Below are 13,684 nucleotides of genomic sequence, written 5' to 3'. Positions count from 1 at the left end.
TTACTTTTTAGTTGAAATATGACCAATTTACCATTTCACATGAATATTGATTTATGAAACTAATGCTAATCTCTCTTTTGATTGTGATCTTAGCAACTTAAGCTTTATATTAATCAATTGGCTTATGTTTTTCAAAATTCTTGTTTAAAAACATTTTATAGAGTCTTTTTTATTTAACAAAAAGGGGGAGAAGTATTATAGTAAGGGGGAGTAATAGTAATTTTGATTTCAAAAATAATTTTCTTAAATAAATCATAAAATTACCCAAGTGTTTTGTTATATCAAGAAGGGGGGGATTGTTGAAAACATTTTGATATTTCGATATAACAAATTAAGTTAAATGAATTTTAAGATTTTACAAATTATTTTCTAAGGTATATTCGAATTAATTAATCGAATATCAAATTATTACTCCAAGTCTTTCAAGATCAATTTTAATCCTTACTAAAAGTGTAAAATTGTTATTTGTACTTAAACTATTTTTGAAACAATTTTCACAAAGTATTTTGAACCAAAACCAAGCCTTAAATTAATTTTTCAAAGGTATGCACCGATGCATCAATCCATGCATCGATGCACCATTGAATAAATTGAACATCAAATGCATTTCATGCATCGATGCACTCTCTATGCATCGATGCACTCTCTATGCATCGATGTACTCTATATGCATCGATGTACTCTCTATGCATCGATGCACTTGGGTTTTATTAAAACATAGAATGCATTTCATGCATCGATGCACAAGCAATGCACCGATGCACTCAGGCTATTTTCAAACATCGAATGCATTTTATGCATCGATGCACACTTGGTGCACCGATGCACTAAGTGTTCCAAAGGTCAAAATATTTGAATTTTACACTGATGCACCAATGCACTATGGTCATGCATCGATGCACCGACGCTTCCAACCAGTTTTATTAATTGTTTTCACACAATAACGACTCTATTGACTCCACTAATCATCCCCAACGTTTAGAATCATTTGAAGGTGTATTTAAACAAGCTTAGAAGCCATTGATAAAAAAACAAGAAACAACAAGCAACTAGAATCAAGAGAGAATCAAAGAGAAAGCATCAAACCTCAAGTTTGAGCATTTCAAGCCTATTTTTCATTCAATATTCATTTTTGCTTTCAAGAACACTTATTGTGCTTAATTGTATTTATTATTGAGTGTTCTTTCTTTGTTCTAGAATTGTGCAAACATATTTGCCTTGTGAGGTTTTTCTTGTAAGTTTGCAAATTTGTAATATTCTCTTTGAGAAAAGAGTGTTCTCAAGAATTGGGGTATATTCTTGAGGGAGTTGTAAGGTTATCTCTTTGGCCTCAAAAGAAAGAAAAATTAGTGAATTTGTTGGAAAATCCTTAGTGTGGATAGCTAAGATAGTGGACGTAGACTTTGGTTGATAAAGTCGAACCACTGTAAATCGCTGTGCAATTACTTTCAATTTTCTGCAAAAGCTTCCACCAAAATTTTTATTGCCAATTCACCCTCTCTTAGTCGATTCCATCGATCGATTAACTCAACAAAATGGGATAAGTTTGCAGCAAATATGTTCACTACGTCAAGCAAGTATTAAGGCTCCAATAATTGAGAGAAATTAAGAAGCATCCAGAGCAAAAGTAGGTGGTTTATTAACTATTATAAATATATGAATACATATGAGATAGAATATGAGTGAAAGCTTAGAAAAGTTAGAGAGAATTTGAGAGAGCTTAGCAAAGCTTATAATATTGAAGTTGTGTTTGTAAACTAGCCGCAACTAATGTTGTAATATTTGGAGTAAATTCGTTGTAACATATTTTACCTCATATTAATAATAGTTCGAGTTATATAAATTACCGAAAGCCCATCTACGCTTCCAATAATATATATATATATATTACAAATATTATTATTTTAAGTGTCTCGACCATAAAGATTGTTAAGAGGAAACATTAGCTACTATATGTCACGTTTATAATTTTTTAAAAAATAAAAAATTGTTTTTTAATAAATATATTTTTTAAAAAATCTACCCGCTTCGTACTTCCTCTCTATGCCCCTTTCTTGCTTCCACGCCATAAATGACCATCCAGCTCAGTTGATAGAGCACAAGGTTCTTAACCTTAATGTCGTGGGATCGAGTCCCACAGAGGGCATTTCATAATTTAGAGGCTTTCCACGGAAGTTGCTCTCAACCTGGCGTTGGGGGCAGCCTACTTTCTTACCTCTCCCTTATCCCATTACATATGAGAATAAAAGTCAGCTAATTTAGAGATTTGGGTATTAAGTATCTTACATCTCCCTTACCCCATTACATACGAGAATAAAGGTCAGGTAATTTAGAGATAAGATATAGAGATTTTGGTAACAACGTTGGGTATAAATAATGGATTTCAGCCACTTGAATTTTGTGGAGATTCGATAAAAACAGTGGCAACAACGGTAGTCGGAGTGTGACGGAGGTAAGTATATTGAGTGAAATTAAAATTTTCAAAGTTTGATTTTTTTTTAAATTTCTAAAAAATTGGTTTTTTTAAAATTTTGGTTTTTTAAAAAGTTAAGTGCTTAATAGACCGACAATATGTTTAAGCATCTAAATAATATATATATAATTTAGATTTTTTAAAAATTAAACCTTTATTTATCAAAGTTTCGTGGTAGTTATAAGTTTAACGCATAGATTAGACCGATTAGTGTACACGGAGCCGAAGACAGAAAAGCCGGCTTTCTTCTTCTTCTTCCACTTTGCTTAAAAATTTCTCCATTACCTCCAAGTTCTTTTTTTGAATAACCACCTTCATATTTTTAATTATCTTTCAGCTAATCTTCTATCTTAAATGATTTGATCGAGTAAAGGAAAAGAAACAAGGGTGCCTAACAATTTCAAACTTTTTTCTTCTGAATTTTTGCAACAAAAATGCATTGGGTATGACAGGTTTACTGTAAATCTTATATATTTTAGAAATATAAGGTTTCCTTTTCCTCTTTTTCTGGGGTGTGTGTGGGGGGGGGGGGTTGAAAGGATGGGTTGTTTTCCTTGTTTCGATTCAAGGGAGCAGGAGAAGTTTAATCCTGAAAAAGAAAACGATGATCCAAAGCAAGGCCAACCAACTGTTTCCTCTAACATTTCCAGATTTTCTTCAGGTTAGCTTTTAGTATTGTCTTTTAAAATATGATTAATTTCCTTGTTAATCGATCTGATCTGGGTCTTCTTTTTATTATTATTTAAATGTCTGGATGTTGATATTGTTGTTTAAAAGTTTGATCATTCTTGGCAGTGTATAATTTCACCTTTGATTTTATCCTCTTAAAATTCTTAGAAATTTTGAATTCTGGGTTGTTTTCTAGAGGAATTTGGGTCTAATGATGACCTTGATCAATTCAAATTAATTCAATACCCGTTGGTATACTTCTTGTAATTTGAATGTAATTTAATATATTAAAACTAAAATTAGCTTACATTGCTCAATTAGCAAAGTCAGTGTTTTGAATTTATACCTTGATATTATCATGTGTGACTGAACTTGAGAATTGGGATTGTATTCTTTCTTTCTTTTTATGTTTTTCTTCTTGTTATTTTTTTTAATTTTTTGTGTTAAAATGGTAATTAGATCTCTAATAAAATCTGTCTTGATGGGATTGGCAGGAGGGGACAGGGTTAAATCAAGAAGTAACGGAGGTTCCAAAAGGAACTACCAAGTCACAGGGATGGGCCTGGTACCCAAATTGCTGCTCAAATTTTTAGTTTCCGTGAGCTTGCGGCTGCAACGAAGAACTTCAGGCTGGAGTCTTTCATAGGGGAAGGTGGATTCGGACGGGTGTACAAAGGGCGGCTTGAGAGTACCAGTCAGGTAATTGTTTCAGTGTTTTCAAAAAATATTTTAAGCATATGAATGTAATGTTAGCTATAATAAATTAATTATTATGCCGAGTTTGAAAGGAAAAATCATGCAAGTTGTATAGATATTTAGAGGTTCAAGATTGTTTCTGGAACGAAATGCTCTGTTTTACCTAAGATTCTAACATTTATTAACATAGCATGTAAAACATAAGTAAACTCAGAAACATCACCATTATAGACTGTATTTCATAAAGTTACTGATTATAGTTGCCGTGCATCTTTTGTTCAGGTTTTTTGAATCCTTCAATTGTCTTGCAATGTCTGTATCCAGTTCAATCTTAGTAGACATCCATTTAAAAGTTAAATTATTGAACTTGGATGCAGTTCTTTAATTTGATGACCCTCGATTGATACTGTTTCTATCATGATGATCTGATTACTATCCGAGTATAGTTGATACTCAAGTGAAAGAAAGTAGCATTCATCCTGCTGGAGTTTGTTTGCTAATATAATTAGACATTTTTTAACAGAAACACTGTGGTAAGATAAGAATACCTAACCGTGTAATTTGGATAACAAATTATTTCATTCCCTTGTGACAGCATTGTCGAACATGTGTATAAGAGATTGAAAAGAGCATCTCTGGGTTTTCTTCTGAAATTACACAGATTCAAGGTTCTAGTAGCAGATAAATAATCTAAATCTTGTACTGCTTGAGGAGTTAATGTCATTGAGTCTTTTATGAATATAGTTTTTGCCTTTTCAGGTAGTTGCCATTAAACAGTTGGATAGAAATGGTCTCCAGGGTAACAGGGAATTTCTGGTCGAGGTTCTCATGCTCAGCTTTCTGCATCATCAGAATCTAGTTAACCTGATCGGTTATTGCGCTGACGGAGATCAACGGCTTCTTGTTTACGAATTCATGCCCTTGGGATCCTTGGAAGATCATCTTCATGGTAATATTTTGCTGCACTTTTGATGCTCTAATGATATAATTACTTTCATTAGTTCGTTTTATCCGGAAAACCGGTCCTACGGCAATCTTTAGAGCATGAAAAAGCTTCTTCTCCTCTTTTTCTCCCTTTCTTTACATCTATTGTAGACATTGTTTTTCATTGTAGCACTTGGATGTATGATGGCTTTCATTTTGGTTCTGAAGAGTCGTAATATTAAGGCTTATAACACCATGCCAGATGAAAGATAAATAATTGCCCTTGAGGCTTTGTAGTTTTCTTTCTGCAAGTTATTGAGGAGAATTTCCTTTTGTTAGCAAGTAAAAGCATTTAATTTTCTGTCCACGTGCGATATACGAATCAAGGAGACGATAATTTCTTGTTCTCTAGTTTTCCGCATGTCCATTCCTCAGGTCAACAAGCTTAAAACCTTGTTGCTTGGCAATATGACATGGAAATTCAACTAGGTTAAATTGCATTAGATTAAGGTTGAGTTTGGCATTGTGGTTGACATGCAAAATCATAATTTGCTCTAACAACTGCTATGCCGTCATATTCAGCCTACAACCGAGTTTTGAGTTAAAAAAAAAAGTAGCTTTTCAACCATGGTTTTCCGACCCTAATTTCTTAACCACGGTTTTATAACCAACTACAATGTAAACTAAACCTAATTATCGTTGGAATGAATTAAGCGTTATTAGTGAAGAATTCTCATAATTATTCTTTGTTTTTTTTGTGGTTTACTTGCTGCCATATGCTTTAGAGATATGTTTGAGACAGATGAAGTGATTGTTGGATGAGCTCTGCTTTACAGACGCATAAAAGGATTGTGGTGCCATACCCTTTTAACATATTTTGCTCGTTTTGTTCCGGTTAACTACAGAAATTTATATAGCAGGAAGAAGTAAACTCGGAATAATCTAATGTCATTTATCTCTCTGCAGATTTGCCACCTGATAAGGAACCACTAGATTGGAACACGAGAATGAAGATAGCAGCTGGTGCAGCTAAGGGTTTGGAATATCTCCATGATAAAGCAAACCCTCCCGTTATTTACAGGGACTTCAAGTCCTCCAACATATTACTGGATGAAGGATTTCACCCGAAGTTATCTGATTTTGGGCTTGCGAAACTTGGTCCTGTTGGGGATAAATCACATGTTTCCACCAGGGTTATGGGCACATATGGTTATTGTGCTCCTGAGTATGCCATGACCGGTCAATTGACGGTGAAATCTGATGTTTACAGTTTCGGGGTTGTCTTGTTAGAGCTAATTACCGGAAGGAAAGCTATCGACAGCTCTCGGCCCCATGGAGAACAGAATCTTGTCACATGGGTAATGCATTTGAAATGTTTCCGTAGTTTGGTTGCCCAACTATTGTGGAGCAAGTATTGCCAAATCCTACTTAATAATTGAGGTTTGTATTTTTTCCATGGTTGATGTATATACAGGCACGTCCCTTATTCAATAACCGCCGCAAATTTTCGAAACTGGCAGATCCGCTATTGCAGGGACGGTATCCAATGCGAGGTCTCTACCAAGCTCTAGCTGTAGCGTCCATGTGCATTCAAGAGCAGGCTGCCGCACGTCCTCTTATCGGGGATGTGGTCACTGCTCTCTCGTATTTGGCAAACCAGGCATACGATTCTAATGCACCAGGGCATGGCTCCAGAGGCTCCGGAGATGACAGAGGAGTAAGGGTATTGAAAAACGATGGAGGAGGAGCATCTGGCCCTAGGTGGGGGGAACTAGAAGGGTCTGAGAAGGAGACTCCCCAAGAGAAACCACCAGGATGTTGAATAGGGAACGAGCAGTAGCTGAGGCCAAGATGTGGGGTGAGAATTGGCGAGAGAAAAGGCGACAAAGTGACGGTACGAATGGCTAGCGTATCCCGACCTCTTCCATCGTTTATGCTCCATTGAAAAAGCTAAACGATTGGCAATGCTTTCTTTCTTCCCTCGAACCGAGACAAGTGGTGCTCGTTGTAAGGACCCTAATGCCAAAATATTATTTTGCTTTACTTTAAACCCGTTCATCGGACGATAGAAGATAACGGTGACGATAACACGACGAAGATGATTATGATAAAAAGCATGATGGAGAGTGTGCATTATTATCAACTAAAGAGAGTACCAAGAGACGTTTCATAAAATTTTGCTATGGTAAAAGATAGTATGGGTCAATTTTGATCCCTTGTTCTTTGTAATCTCTAGGGTCACTTTCTGTACGGAACTTTTCTGTTTGTCTGTTAATGTAATATTATTATTATTACGTCAACGACCAAGCTTATGTGTAGTTGTGAAAATGAATGAACAAAATGATACCGTAAATGAACCTTCCTCAAAGCTCCAGTTACGAGGCCAATAATGTTAAGAAATTTGGCTGAACTACTCAAAGAGCCCTCGGCCTGGTTTACTTCTCTTAAATAAGTCCCTATGTAGGGTGTAATGAAATCATAGTGCTTACTTAAATAAAGTGATAAAGGTCAAGGGCTTATTAGGTATATTAACCCGCTTCCGCAACTAAACGTTCTTTAATCCGCAAAGCTCCAGTGAGAGCTCAATAATGTTAAGGAAATTGACTAAACTACGAAAAGAGCCTCGAACTAGTTTACTTCTCTTAATTAAGTCCGTGTATTGAGTGTAAAGCAAGTAAAGGGCTTACTTAAGAGATAAAGTTCAAGGGCTTATTTAGTATATTATCCAAATCAAACATACATTTCCCTGCAGTTCAATCATCAACAAATATAAACACAAAAACACACTTGTTCATCAGAGCAAAAAACTAGAGAAAAAACAATGTGACATACAATATATAATTTGAAGAAGGGAGCAGCCAAACTGATATATATCCACAAATACATAATGGGGGTCGAAACTGAGATATAACCCCACAATATACATAATCATGGGAATGGGGGGCCAAAGTGAAATAAACCCAAAAATACACACATTCATACAAGATGTTCGTTTTTGAATCAGACAGGAGATTCATCCAAGTGGAGCTCACTGGAGAGTTCCAAGCTTTTGTGGGGATCATCAAGCTCAGCTGTCATGTCGTTTTCTTTGTCACCTTGTTTTGTATTATTGTTGGTGTAGGTATCTATGTCTATAGGATGAACCTCAGATGAGCCTAATCTGCTGAGGCCAGCAATGGATTTGTTGGTTTCTTCTGGGATCTTCTTCTCCTCCACAACCTTGTCGGAGTTTCTATAAATGGCATATAACAGCATTTGGAGCATCCCAAGGATAAAGCCTAGCACATTCGGGACCTGAGATATTGAAAAAACTATGATAATTTAGTGGCTCGAATTGAATAAAATAAAATAAAATAAATGAAGTGTTTCAATAAAATAAAAAAATATCAAATCACTCAAAATTATCGTTAATACTTGAATTCTCAAAGCATTAATATATTGATCAGATCTTTCTATTAGTCTAACGATCAATTTAAACATTTAGCGTAAGTTTAAATATGATGTGAAACATATTTAAAACACATAAATCAAATTGTAAACATATATACGTATTATATGAATAATTTAGGTTGACGTGTTAAACAAAATATCAACGGTAACTCAAAACAATTGAGGGTCAAAGTAAAACATTTTAGGCTAAAAAGGCTAAATTGAATTACTAATTCTCAAGAAGGGCCAAAACCAAAATTTCACCATTTTTCAAAGGGACAACACCCCCCCTTTGGATTAGCCCTTGATGGATACAAGTACATGTTCCAAATATATTCTATATTATATTTGAACTAACTTTTAATGTCTATATTAATGAATAAGTTAACAGAAAGATCTAATTGATTTGATGTTGAATATGTCGAGGACTAAATTATAAATTTTGAAACTGGAGATCAGTTTAGAATTTTGACAATAGTTAAGGATTTAGTATGCAATTAACCCGGAAAAAAGAAAGAAACGCAGCTACTTACCGCCACGCAAAGGTCCTTGATAAAGACTCCATAAGAAAACCACATAATTGCACTCAACGTGAGGAAAAACGATAGGTTGAAAGGCATAAACTCAACACTCTTTGTCCGAATGACCCTTGCCTGAAGAAAAGGGTAATTAAAGTAATTAATAAGCCGAAATAATATAAAAATCAGAAGGACCAAAAGATAATAAAAAAATTAAAAGAAATGGGTCATTTCAAAGCCATTAATTAAGCACTCACCATAATGTTCAAAGGTGCAGCAAAGACACACACAGATATGGCAACGTTGATCCAACCAAGAACTTGAATCCTAATTGAACTCTTCACCAAGAAGTGAGTAACAACAAGTATTAATGAAAATAGCCCCATGTTCATAGCTCCAAAAAGCTTCATAGCAGACATCTACAAAATTCCAGAACCGAAATAAGTTAATACATCAAATCCGAATTGTCCATGTAATAAAACATGTGGTTATATTTAAGGAAGCGAACTTAAGATCAATTTGGAATATGGTAAATTACACCAGAAGCCTACAAGTTATCACCCATATGACTTTTAGACATGCATGTCATATTTGAGGTGGTGTTTGAGGGCCTGAGTATAAAAGACTAATTTAGAATCTGGGTCATAGTTTGAGGACTTTTGATCAAATTAACCCATGTATACATGTATGGGAAATTATGAATCGATCCTCGTATTAATGAAAACCCTTCTTACCCTGCTCTTCTTGGGTGCATAGGCTAGGAACATGGAGATGTATAGAGTCTCCACAACACATCCAAAGGAGTTGATGGTGATAAGGAGGAAAGCAGTCTTTTTTATCAAAGCATAATATAACCACAGCATGCAGCTGAATAATGCTACTTGGTATGGTAATGATTGGAAACTCTCTGTTGATTTCTTCTTGTAAATCCTATAGAAAGTTGGACTGAAATTTGTTTAAAAAAGGGTTATTTTTCATTATTTAATTAATATAATAAAAAGTAAAAAAAGTAAAAAGTAAATAAAGAATTGATTCTTACACTGGTGCCAGAAATACCAGGAATGAGATGATATTACCTGTCATCAACAAAAGCAAGTGAATTCATTGGTTAGTTACTGTAATAAGTTTTTACTGTTGAACATGAAAAAAAGGAAATGGTATGAACATGCATTCATGCAGATATACATAACGCTGCCGTTTTCAATATGAGATTAATCATTAAGGTGCTACAGTAGGATTTTGACAGCTGAAGTGATATGTCGTCTATGGTATTCAAACTATTCGTATAATAATCGTATCTGATTTGTATATATAACTAACCACGATCATTTGCCCTTACCCCGAATCCAGGGAAGTTAATGGAGTAATAAATGTATATATATCTAAGCATTAATTATCACATTTATCTTTAGACTTCAGGAATTACAACTTGCTTAAAACCAGTAGAACAGACAAAAACTGTATAAATCATGAAGAACAAGGAGAAGGTGAGAGTAATAGAATGGGAAGCAAAGGTTTGACATACTCCAACCCGAATACAAAACGAAACCGAATCTGTTTATAAACATCACGTTGGTTGTTGGTGTCCGGACCGACAGTCGGGACATCAACAATCATCATGTAATAGAAATTGCATAGAATAAAAAGGGTGTAACTTTGGTTGCTAAAACGGCATTCTGCAAGTAATAATACTAACCTAAGACGCCAAATGCGACAGCAAAAACATGGTGGTCGACCATTATGGCTATCTCTTTCACAAACGGAACAGAAATGGATAACTATTGAGCTTTGAGCTTTGTGTTTTTTGAAAGAGCGAGAATGGAGGAGGAGGCTCTAACTGTGTTCTGTCTCGGACACTCTAGTTGGATGTTGAGGGATGAGGGAAGATGGGGTTGATTATATAGGGGAGTGTTGGTGGGGGGTGAATGTTTGGGGCTATATGTAAAGCAAGATTGTCCGTATTAAACTCTTCATGTTTTGCATGACACGTGGAAAAACACATTGCTTGAAAAATCATTTTCACTTACCATATTCTTCTTAACTCCACGTGTCACTTTTCTAGCGTGTCTACCCTTCCTACGTTATTGCCTATCTTACTAGGGTATAGTGATAAAGTATATTGTAATTCTAGTCTAAAAATATATTTTGAAGAAGACTTTGTTAAAATAAATAAACATGAATAATAGAATAAATATATCATCATGAAAATATTCGGATTTAGGTTATTTTATAATTTAAATTAATTCAAAAATAATCAAATTTATGATTTTTCGAATTGAATTCTTGTAATTTGGAGCACATTTATTTCGTCCATGTAAGAACACTGTTAACTTCCCACCTATTTGTACTCGGACAATATTCTTAAATATTATAGTTAAGCTTCAAAATTTAAGAAACATCTTCTGATCTTCATTAAATGTATTAAGGAGTGTCATGTTTATAATTTGCAATTTATTAAATTATAAATAAAAGGTTTGATAATGTTTATTTATACAAGCGGAGTTAATAAATTATCGTATATATTCATTAATTTAAAAATAGTTAATTGAAAAGATATGATACATTTAAAATAAAATAATTACGAAAAAAATTAAAAGACAAGAGACATGAGTGTATAACGATAAAAGTTGTTTTGATGGTTACGTAAAAAGACATTTGTACTCTACTTTTTACTTGTCAATTAAATGTAATAAACGAGGGAAAATAAGAGGGGTTGACACGAAATCAACAAAAGGTTGAAGGAGAGTAAAATGAAGGAGAAAGCTGTATCATGTATGTGTGTGTAAAGACAATTCTCGTTTGTGTGAGAATAAAATACATGTGAAGAAACATATTTTTGTTTCCCTTCAATTTTTCATTTATCTTTTACTCACAAACGGAGTCAAAATATCAATTCTGAGACCACATCTAATTATTTTTTACACAAAAGTTTAGTTCAGGGTGACTCCCGCAGTTCAATGTCAAGGCATATCTAAGACTCAATTGAGATTTACATAGGATTTTACAGATTATCCACCAAGAGTGACGGTGATGGGATTCGAACTTAGGCTTACAAGCTTAAATTCCTAAATCCAACCACTTATGCAAACACTCGTTCTGAGACCACGTCTAATTAACAATAGAGAATTAAGGATAAAATGTAACTAAAAATAGAAATATAAATTAAATTATATAAAATCAAATAAATCAAAATTTGAGGGTCCAGCTATGTATACATCCTTTTATATAATTTGGTAATCGCCCAATATAAAAGAGGAGAGAACAAAATCAAAATAAAGAAAAGCTTTATGATTCTCGTTTGAGATATGTAGAAATATTCAAAGTTTAAATTTGGATCTCTCCTTAAAATGCAATGTATCTTACTTGTTATTGTGACTCCTTCGATTTTATATTTAATATATTATTAATGCATAAATTTATATATTAATTTTGGAGATTAATTAGTGTGTATTCAACATTGTAATTTGGAATCAAAATTATTTGAAAGTCTTTAAAAAAAATCATTTGACAGTCATACATTCTTTGAAGATGACATTTCTGAAATCGTAGATTGTACACATACAATATATTTATTGAAAATAAATGCTATTATTGATAGATTAACAGTCTTAACCATCAATTATATTGTTAGGAGCATTAAGTTTTCAACTTCATAAGTAAGATAAAATGAGTAATATGTGTTTTTCAACTTCATAAATAAGATTAAACGAGTAACATGTATGTATTTTAATTAATTTTTAAATATTATTATATAAGAACACACGACCACCTTTAAATCTTGTTTGTGGAGATATTATATAGAATAATAACTCATAGTATTTTTATATCCCATTCTAGTTTGTTTATCATGTTCGTGTCATATAATATGTTGCATCTAGCATTTGTTACGTTCAAGCTTAAATTTCTTGTTCGAAATTTACAAATATTGGTTGCAGATATGTTCTAAAAAGAGATCGAGAGGGGACAATCGTTCACCGAGCATTTTAAATTCTTATATTTTTATAGGCTCATCTCTTCTTAAAGTTTTAAAAATTCATTCTCTTTAGTATAAAATCATACATTTGTACCTGATTAGTTGATTTTCCCTAGTAAATGATGACATGAATTCTTGATATAATAAAATTTAAAATAATTTAAATTTAAAATTACTCGAATCTAAAATGATTTAAAAATTGAATCACATTTCTTGGTACAATTGTGTTATTGTACCAAGCATCAACTTTGAGTCCTTTCACCTTTGTCATAGTAGCGGATGAGATAGAAAGCATTCAAGATGAAGTATATCAACCTATACGCAAATCATTTATCCGTAGAGTTTTAAATCTAAATTTCATTTAAAAATATATAATTTTATATTACTCGATTCAACGTAAATAATAATTTAATCGACCCACCATATACCAAAATATATTAAAATTAAGGTTTTCTTTTGGTTGATGTGAAAATGAAACGAGATAAAAAGAAGAAGCTGAAAACAAAAAGAAAAGTGTTGTTATCCTTCTTTTTCGGCCATTTGTGGCTGGGATTTGTTTGGGAATGACAAGTGTACGTCGGAGAGCTCGCCAGACAAATATTTTATTACGCAAAAGGATATCAACAACTTCCTCTTTTTCTTTGAGTTTGTGCCACTATATACATACAAACCCTAAATTATTTTGGTGCAGTTTTGGTATACTTTGCATTTTAGCCCCTCTACCTTTTATGCATTTAAAACTTTGTCATTCTATCTTGATTTCCTAATAATTTTAGTCACTCTACTTGCTTGATTTAAAAAATCGAAACTAAATTGATAAAAATGTTTGTTGAATTTCATTAACAATGTTATCGATTAGATGTTTTTGGCTCGAGTTGCTATTATGCTTCTCGTAAACTTAACATGTGTGGTGCAATATTGTATAGTAGCATGGTGCAATGTTCTCTATAATTCAAATATGTGCCTCGATCAAAGTTCAAATATCTTTAGAGGTGATAAAAT

The 13,684-nt window shown here is 33.3% G+C and overlaps 1 protein-coding gene and 1 pseudogene across 1 annotated transcript; one reads left to right on the top strand and one right to left on the bottom strand.

Annotated features, from left to right (window-relative positions):
* Window positions 1-2,937: 2,937 nt before the first annotated feature.
* On the top strand, window positions 2,938-7,205 carry LOC120128170 (annotated as a pseudogene).
* Window positions 7,206-7,708: 503 nt separating this feature from the next.
* Window positions 7,709-10,552, bottom strand: LOC120128171 (bidirectional sugar transporter SWEET15-like). The gene is made up of 6 exons (XM_039145922.1): window positions 10,406-10,552; window positions 9,749-9,785; window positions 9,444-9,654; window positions 8,967-9,128; window positions 8,725-8,844; window positions 7,709-8,056 (listed from the first exon to the last, which is right to left on the bottom strand). Exons 1-6 carry the CDS (start codon window positions 10,446-10,448, stop codon window positions 7,763-7,765), a joined length of 867 nt encoding a protein of 288 aa, XP_039001853.1. The 5' UTR covers window positions 10,449-10,552; the 3' UTR covers window positions 7,709-7,762.
* Window positions 10,553-13,684: the final 3,132 nt, after the last annotated feature.

This window comes from Hibiscus syriacus, unplaced genomic scaffold (assembly GCF_006381635.1).
Source record: "Hibiscus syriacus cultivar Baekdansim isolate YM2019G1 unplaced genomic scaffold, ASM638163v2 tig00110474_pilon, whole genome shotgun sequence".
NCBI classification, from domain to species: domain Eukaryota; kingdom Viridiplantae; phylum Streptophyta; class Magnoliopsida; order Malvales; family Malvaceae; genus Hibiscus; species Hibiscus syriacus.
Note: the sequence above shows the minus strand (reverse complement) of the source record. Positions and strands in the feature narration are given on the sequence as shown.